Consider the following 9,220-nt stretch of genomic DNA (forward strand, 5'->3'; position numbering starts at 1 on the left):
CCTGCCTAACTTCTCTTGACATCCTGCCAGGGCCGGATGGAGGACAGGGCCAAACAAGCTAGGGAGGGCTGCCCAGAGCCTCAGTCTTTAGAAGCACTCAAGCACACCTGACATGTTAGGAGACGGAGCAGATTATACTAGGGCAGGGTGGGTGCCGGATGAGCTTGGAGGAATTACTTGGATAGTCTCGGGTGGAGAGTGAGACCCCTGTGGGGCAGCCTGAGGGACAGTGAGGACGCTGAAGACCGCTTACTCCTGCTGAGGAGAGGCCCTTGAAAGTGTGCCTCAGCCTCCCTAATAGCCGGGATTACAGGCACCCACCACCACACACTCAGAAGTGCCTCTGCACTGCATTCACAGGGCACAGTTCTGCTCTGGAAGGCAATGACTCTCCTTCTTCACCCTTCCCCTACGCAGGCCACGCTGGGGATTTCTACACTCGAACAGATAAAGACCCGAGACCATTGGCCTAAGTACCTGAACGTTATAAATCAAAAGTATTGTAAATGAAGCTGACATTTTTACATTTAAGTTTTAGAAATTTAATTAATCAATGAAATCATGTCCAAAAGATTTGTAAAACTAAAAATTATTCATGAGGCTAGCATGCAACCTCTAGATGCCTGTGTAGAGAACCAGATTCAATTGGCTGGGTGTGGTGGCTCATGCCTGTAATCCCAGCACTTTGGGAGGTCAGAGCAGGCAGATCATTTGAGGTCAGGGGTTCGAGACAAGCCTGGCCAACATGATGAAACCCCGTCTCTACTAAAAGTACAAAAATCAGCCGTACGTGGTGGCGGACGCCTGTAATCCCGGTTATTCGGGAGGCAGAGGCAGGAGAATTGCTTGAACCTGAGACACGGAGGTTGCAGTGAGCCAAGATGATGCCACTACACTCCAACCTCGGTGACAGAGCCAGACTCCGCTCAAAAAAAAAAAAAAAAGAACTAGATACAGGCTGTATGTGGGCACCATCTGCACGCACCAGACACATACATTTAGGAGTAATAATGATGCAATATTGCCAAACGTTTCTCAGCAACCATGTGCAAATGTTGTAAGTACTGCTTGTTTCTAACTCAGGAGGATCTCGCTAACCACACGTTGCAAGAAAATAGACTTTCAGTGTTTGTGGCAAAACGAGTTTTTCATTGGCGTTCATGCTGAAAGGAAAGAGTTAAAATGTTAATGTGTCTTTTTTCTTATCTGTAAGTTCAAGTTCACTCAAATCCTCTCTTGAAGCAGTGTCGGTCTCCCGTGTCTACGGTGGCATCATCTGTGACTTATCAGGACACTTGGAGCGGAGGGCAAGGCCAGGCACTGTGGTTCATGCCTGTAATCCCAGCATTTTGGGAGGCCAAGGAGGGAGGATCTTGAGGTCAGGAGTTTGAGATCAGTCTGGCCAACATAGTGAAACCCCGTCTCTACTAAAAATACAAAAAATGGCCGGGTGTGGTGGTGTGCACCTGTAATCCCAGCTACCCAGGAGGCTGAGGCAGGAGAATCATGTGAACCCAGGGCGTGGAGGCTGCAGTGACTGAGAGGGTGCCACGGCACTCCAGCCCAGGCAACAGTGCGAGACTCCATCTCATAAAAAAAGAGTGGAGTGCCAGATATAGAGATTGTTTCTTGGGCCTGCACAGTGTTGGTTGTGAAAGAGAATGATTAGTGATGTGGGTCCCACTGTGCCAGTACCAGGCACCAGATCCCAAAGGACAGAGGTACTGATCTGTTATTTAATAAACTGTTGCGTCTGTGTGGATGTGTGTGTGTGTGTGTGGTGTGGGTGGATGGGTGGGTGTGATATGTGGGGCCCTTTAAACCCCTGGGCCCTAATAGTCTATCGTGTGGTGCTGTCCCCACAGAATGCTCAGCTTCTCCTCAAAATACATGGTATCTGGACTGGGTGCAGTGGCTTATGCCTGTAATCCCAGCACTTTGGAAGGCCGAGGCGAGTGGATCACCTGAGGTCAGGAATTCGAGACCAGCCTGACCAACATGGCGAAACCCCGTCTCTACCAAAAATACAAAAAAAATTAGCCTGATGTGGTGGTGACGCCTGTAATCCCAGCTAATCCCAGCTACTCGAGAGGCTGGGATAGGAGAACTGCTGGAACCCAGGAAGCAGAGGCTGCAGCGAACTGAGATCATGCCACTGCACTCCGGTCTGGGTGACAGAGTGAGACCCTGACTTCAATCAATCAATCAATCAATTGATAAATGGTATCTGGAGTCTGTCCCCGTCATCTAACTCCTGGACCACTGCATCAGCTCCCACTGGTCTCCCAGGTTTCGTCTCCTGCCTTTTCCCTCCCCATTCTTCCCATGCAGACAGAGCGATCTTTCTGAAGAAGCAATCTGATTGTGCCTTCCAACCCTTTTTGAAATCTTTCAATTTCTCTCCATCATCTCCGGAGTCTAGCAAACTCCTCCGCCTGGCTTCCATGCCCTGCAGGCTCCGTCTCCTGCCAACCTCTTCAACATGAAGCCTGGTCACTCTGGTCCCATCACGTGCTCCAGCAGCACAGGCCTTTCAGCTCCTTGTTACATCCACTCTGTCACCTGCTCTCTTCCCTACTGATGACCCCAATCACTGTTTCAAGCCTCAAATGAGGGCAATGCAAATTCAAAAATAAACCGAGAGCCGGGCGCGGTGGCTCAAGCCTGTAATCCCAGCACTTTGGGAGGCCGAGGCGGGTGGATCACGAGGTCAAGAGATCGAGACCGTCCTGGTCAACATGGTGAAACCCCGTCTCTACTAAAAATACAAAAAATTAGCTGGGCATGGTGGTGCGTGCCTGTAATCCCAGCTACTCAGGAGGCTGAGGCAGGAGAATTGCCTGAACCCAGGAGGCGGAGGTTGCGGTGAGCCGAGATCGCACCATTGCACTCCAGCCTGGGTAATATGAGTGAAACTCCGTCTCAAAAAAAAAAAATAAATAAATAAAATAAAAAATAAAAAAAATAAAAATAAAAAAAAAAATAAACCGAGCTGGCAAAAACACATAAAAGCGAGAAAAAAAAAGGACATTTCTGTTGTGACAAGGTTGTGGATAAGGAGACTCACTTGTGTGTTGCCAAATTGGCATTCGAAATCCCTAGTGCTTCTGGATTTGTCATGTTTGGGAGGAGGGTTTTTAAAACATCAGCTTTCTTGAGGTTGGATAAATAAAAGAAAATGCACACATTTTAGGTTTACAGTTCAATTAGTTTTTACAACTATACCTGTGTGTATAACGGCCACCACAATGACAACCCGGATATTGTCATCCACTCCAGCGTTCTCTCATGCCCTTTTGCAGTCAAATTGCCTTCTTTTGCCCTTGGCAACTACTGATCTGATTTCCAAAATCATAGATTCATTTGGGCTATTCTAGAGCTTCATATAAATGGACCCGTACTGTGTATAAGCTCCTTTATATCTGGCTTCTTTTGTTCAGCATAATGTTTTTGAGGTTCATCCATGGGGTTATACGTGTCAGTAGTTCAACTATTTTTATTGCTAAGTCATATTCCTTAGTAAGAAAATGCCACATTTTTATTTTCCATTTTTCTGCTGATGGGCATTTGGATTATTTCTAGTTTTGGCTATTTTGAACAATGCTCTTATGAACGTTAATATATAAGACTTTGCACATGGGAGGTGCTTTTCTTTCCCTTGGACGGTATGGTAATTTTAGAAGGGAAGTTGCTCACTCTCTGACACTTATCATCAGAGGAAATATCACAATATGAAATGCTATTAGATGGGCTGGGAGTGGTGGCTCAAGCCTATAATTTAGCACTTTGGGAGGCTGAGGTGGGAGGCTCGCTTGAGGCCAGAAGTTCAAGACCAGTCTGGACAATATGGTGAGACTCTGTCTCTACAATTTTTTTTTTTTAATTAGCTTGGTGTTGTGGTGCATGCCTGTAGTCCTAGCTACTTCAGAGGCTGAGGTGGGAGTGGAACCCAGAAGGCAGAGGTTGCAGTGAGCCAAGATCCTGCCACTGTATTCCAGCCTGGGTAACAGAGTGAGACCCCATCTCAAAAACAAAAACATAAAATGATAGAGTAAGTGAATGAAAAGTTATGCATCCCTTACCCTTTTAATTAATTATGTATTTTATTTTGGCTCCATCACACAGGCTGGAGTGTACTGGCAAAATCACTGCTCACTGCATGAAGCCCTGGGCACATACAATCCTTCAGCCTCAGACTCCAGAGTAGCTAGGATTGCAGGCACACAGCACCAGACCTGGCTAATTTTTAAATATTTTTGTGTAAAGATAGGGTCTCACGGTGTTGCCCAAGCTAGTCTTGAACTCTGGTCCTCAGGTGATTCTCCCACCTTGGCCCCATTAAACTTTTAACTACAAACTACATGGAAACATGAAAAAGTATTCAGAATGAAATGAATAGGAATGCAAAATTGTAACCATGCCATAAGAAATGGTTACATACTTTCTGAAAGCATTTATTCGTACAAATAAAGGCTTGACGGGTGGGGTAGAAAGGCAAATGGGGTAGAAGAGCAATGACAAGCACTTCCAGGGCACTGGGTACACACTGTGGAACGAGTGATTCTGGCACTGCTCCAGGATCGGAGGTGTATTGGTGAAAGAGAAGCAAGATGCCTGCTCGGATGGGGGGAAACAGGGAGATCATTTCCTGTTTTAGATGTTGGGAGATGCTTCACATAATAAACTGACTGGAAACAGACGTTTGACTTGGATGCCCCTTTTTGGAAATGTGCCTGCATCCAGGGCTGGGTTGGGGCCCCACTGAACTTTGGCTCTGACACAGCTGTTGCCACACTCTGTGTAACTGAATCCATGTTTGCCTTCACCCAGCACCCCTCCCCCCAACTCTCCCCACCACAACACACCCCATGCCAGCCTGGTGACTCTGGAAGGTGGTTTCATCATTTGGCTTGCGGCTGGGTCCCACTGAAGTCTTGGCACTCAGTGGGATGGGAATTGAATAAAGGCTTAAGATTGCTGAGCGGGAGGCCTCTCTCTTGAAATCTACAGACTGACATGTTTACTAACGGGGCTGCAGCCCTGCACCCACCTTGGCCTTGGGCCACCAGACTCTAGAGCTTTTGTAACCTCTCCATGTCAGGAACTCAAATTAGACCTGGGGTTGCAGGCTGTACCCTCAGCTGGCCTTTGGGAAAAGGTTTTGTGCAAGGCATTTCCCAAGTGCTGACAGGATTGTGTCACAGACACAAAGCAAACTTTTGTTGGGCTCCAGGTGACCACCCACAGGTTATTATAAAGGTGACTGCACCCTCTGGCCACCAGCACTGCCTGGCTCCACATGCCCCCTGGTCTCAACATGGCACTGCCCTGGGTTCTTATAGTCCTGAGCCTCCTACCTCTGCTAGAAGCCCAGATCCCAGTGTGTGCCAACCTAAGACCGGTGCCCATCACCAACGCTACCCTAGACCGGGTGAGTGCCTGCGCTAGCCCTGCCCTGTGCACGTGGGCAGCTGCCTCCCTTTCCCTGCTGGCTGTGGTCAGCCGCCTGCTCCTGGCTCTGCCCTTTTCTTTGCTGGGTCCTTGGGGTAAAATTCTTACCAGCCCAGGGAACTCTGGAGGTGCCCCCTGCCTCCAAACTCAGAAACCTCACTGCAGAGTCCTTTGCAGAGGACAATTCTTTGCTGGGCCTGGAGTGGCTGCCCAGGGGGAGTGACTGATCCTCAGGGTGAGCTCCTGCATGCCTGCTCCCCACCAGGGGCCTCATCTCCCCATTTGCAAAATCAGGGAGATATCTGCCTGAGTCTCTTCCTGGCTGACAGTTAAAGACTCAGCATCAAGCCCCCATCACCACTCCCACCTTCTCCCTAGATCTCCGGCAAGTGGTTTTATATCGCATCGGCTTTTAAAAACGAGGAGTTCAAGAAGATGGCTCAGGATATTCAAGCAACTTTCTTTTACTTCACCCCCAACAAGACAGAGGACACGATCTTTCTCAGACAGTACCAGACCAAGTGAGATCCCCCATTCCAGCCCACCCCATCTCAGCTTCTGACCTGAGCAAGCCGCTCCTTCTTCTGGCCTTGGCCTTTCCATGGGTAGACCCGGGAGGGCTAGCTTTAATCTCCACCAGACTCTTGCCCCTGGGCTGCGATGGGCGATTGTCCACTTCTCCTTGTTAATTGTACTGTTTTCCTTCTGTTTTCTGTTTGGCTTTAGCCGGAACGAGTGCATCTATAACTCTAGCTACCTGAATGTCCAGCGGGAGAATGGGACCATCTCCAAATTTGGTGAGGGCCAGCCCTCAGGCAGGAGGGTTCACCGTGGGAACAGGGCAGGCCAGCATAAATTGGGGGGTGGGGTGGGTCTAGGGTCCTGGAGACTTTGGGCACAGAGAAATAATCACTAACATCTTTGAGCTCTTACGATGTGCTCAGAAACAGCTTTAAGAGGACATTGGGAGAATCACATGAGGAAACAGAACAGAGACCTCAAATAGCTTCCCTGAGGTCACACAGCTTATAATCAGAACTGGAATTGAAACTCCAGGCTGGCTTCAGACCTGCCTCTCTCTCCCTCTTTAAGATGCTTTGGAAACCCAGGGTGGAAGCCTGTATGTTGGATAGGTGGTGCCTTCAACTCTGTCCTCCCATCACCACAGGGGTGGCACATAGCAGGGAGCTGATGGAGCTAAACTGACACTGTTTAGCCGCCTAAGCCTCCTCCCTGGGCCTCATTTTCCTCATCTGTAAATGGGGAGAAAGGCCCTGACTGCCACAGTCTGTGTGAGGCTCCTGTGATCCTATGTACAGAAAGTGCTTGGCGTGGAGCCTGGCACGCAGTGGGGTTGGGCACACAGTGGCCCAGGGGAGCCCCAGGCCTTCACGGATGGGCTGTGTGGGCCTGGACACACCTAGGCCTCCTCACCTGTAAGGTGGGCACCATTGTGCGAGCCCATGTTCTCACCCAGAGGCTCTTTTTTCTCTTCCAGTGGCAGGACAAGAATATGTCGCTTACCTGCTGATCCTCAGGGACACTAGGACCTTCATGCTCGCTTTTGACGTGGACGATGAGAAGAAGTCGGGACTGTCTGTCTATGGTAGGCATGCTTGGCAGCCCCAAGTTCATGCCCCACCTAGGCCTCGCCCACCATTCACCCACCCCTGGGGCTGGGCCCCCAGAACCCCAGCCCTCCCTGCCTCTCACCCGGGCCCCACTGCGTCCCCACTCAGTCTCCTTACTCTTCCTGCAGCTGACAAGCCAGAGACGACCAAGGAGCAACTAGGAGAGTTCTACGAAGCTCTCGACTGCTTGCACATTCCCAGGTCAGAAGTCCTGTACACCGATTCAACGAAGGTAAATGCAAGGGATTGGGCAGTGCCCACCTTGTCCAGTGCCCACCTTGGGCAGCCTCAGAGCCCCGGAGTGGGAGAGCTGCCAACCATGGCTGCACAACCGGACAGATCTGCTTTTAGGCACCTGCCTCACTGTAGGAACAGCTGAGCTCTACAGACGCCAGGGGTGGTGGATGACAGCCCAGGAGGGAGAAGTCCCCGGGAAACCAGGGCGGATCTCAAAGCTAACAGGAGGAAATAGTGTGAGCCAAGGTGGCAGGGGTGGGGGGGATTGGCAACTGGAGGAGACACAATATGGGGAGTTACCACCTACAGATGCCTCCCAAACCCCGGGCTTTCACCCCATCTCCACTCCCTGCTCAATTCTTTTTTTTTTTTTTTTTTTTTTGAGATGGAGTCTCACTCAGTTGCCAGGCTGGAGTGCAGTGGCAGGATCTCAGCTCTGCTCCCGGGTTCAAGCGATTCTCCTGCCTCAGCCTCCCACGTAGCTGGGGTTACAGGCATGCGCCACCATGCCCAGCTAATTTTTATATTTTTAGTAAAGACAGGGTTTCACCATGTTGGCCAGGCTGGTCTCGAACTCCCGACCTCAGGTGATCCACTCACCTCGGCCTCCCAGAGTGCTGGGATTACAGGCATAAGCCGTCATGCCCAGCCCCCTGCTTATTTTTAGTACCTGTGCAGTGGGGAATTGATACTGCGGTTTTCAGTGTCACCCGCACTGCAGCACGGCCAGAATCACCATCCCGATTTTTGCTACAAATGCGAATTACTGTGTAATGAGCTCCTTAACACTTTTCTTTAAATCTGTGTTTGAAGTCTTGCCTTGGTGTGGCCCCATGCCCTAATATCTGTGAAATCACAGTGCCGATGAGCTGGTTCCAGGTTTTAAAACATACACATGCAGTACTTCCATGACTAGTCAAAGAAAAACAAATTCCACCCACTTGCCACCTGAGAGCACCACCAGTGGTGTGACCTGCCCCCCCACCCCCAGCTCCAGGATCCTGGGACAGGGCTTAGAAACACAACCACTGTAGTCAGCTCACCCGATCCACAGCCTGGCACCCGTGCTGTCTGGCTTGGGAGCCTCGAATGGGCTCCATGGCCACCCTGAGCCTCAGTTACATCATCTGCATAGTAGTGGCGGTGGTGAGGAATTCAGGAGATGCAGCGTAAGGGTCCTGCGGGTCCTAAGTGCTCAGTCAATGCCCGTGGTTCTTAAGGGTCTGAGCCCCCATTTTAGAGGCAAATAAGCTGAGGCTCAGAGACAGAAAATGACTTGCCCAAGATCACCCAGCTGGGAAGTGACAGTGCCAGGGTTGGAACGCTGGTTGAGCTGGTTCCACAGGCCAGAGCTCATTCTGCGTGCCCCTCCCAGAAGACCTCCCACCCTTTCTCCGTCCCTCTGCTTCCCCCTCACCCCACCTCCCCACTGCCTTCTAGGATTTGTGTGAGCCGCTGGAGAAGCAGCATGAGAAGGAGAGGAAACAGGAGGAGAAGGAGTCCTAGCAGGACACAGTCTTGGATCAGGACAGAGACTTGGGGGCCATCCTCCCCCTCCAACCCAGCACGTGTACCTCAGTTCTTTCCCTCACTTGCATCAATAAAGCTTCTGTGTTTGGAACAGCTCGGTTGTTAGTCATTTGTTCATTCATTCATTCTGAAGCCTGCCCTGAATTGGACCCTGGCTGGGCACTGGATAAGACGCTGTCCCTGGTGGAAAGAGCCTCACATGTGCCAGGACAGATGATGACAGGCACTGAGTGCTGTGGGAGGCCAGCACTGTAGGAAGATAATTTCTTCTGCAGGGTGGAAATCTAGAAAGACTTCCTGGAAGGGGCATCTGAACCAATCTAGAAAGATAAGGAGCATAATACAACCTGCTGTTCCTGTGTACAATGTGT

The 9,220-nt window shown here is 50.3% G+C and overlaps 1 protein-coding gene across 1 annotated transcript; it reads left to right on the top strand.

The window, feature by feature from the left end:
- The first annotated feature begins 4,814 nt into the window (after positions 1-4,814).
- LOC116546072 (alpha-1-acid glycoprotein 1-like) lies at positions 4,815-8,942 on the top strand. The gene is made up of 6 exons (XM_032272419.1): positions 4,815-5,431; positions 5,830-5,972; positions 6,178-6,248; positions 6,950-7,057; positions 7,211-7,314; positions 8,760-8,942. The coding sequence occupies exons 1-6, from the start codon at positions 5,300-5,302 to the stop codon at positions 8,823-8,825; spliced, it is 624 nt and encodes a 207-aa protein (XP_032128310.1). The 5' UTR covers positions 4,815-5,299; the 3' UTR covers positions 8,826-8,942.
- Positions 8,943-9,220: the final 278 nt, after the last annotated feature.

Source organism: Sapajus apella, unplaced genomic scaffold (assembly GCF_009761245.1).
Source record: "Sapajus apella isolate SASKATOON/1434 unplaced genomic scaffold, GSC_monkey_1.0 scaffold566, whole genome shotgun sequence".
NCBI classification, from domain to species: Eukaryota; Metazoa; Chordata; class Mammalia; order Primates; family Cebidae; genus Sapajus; species Sapajus apella.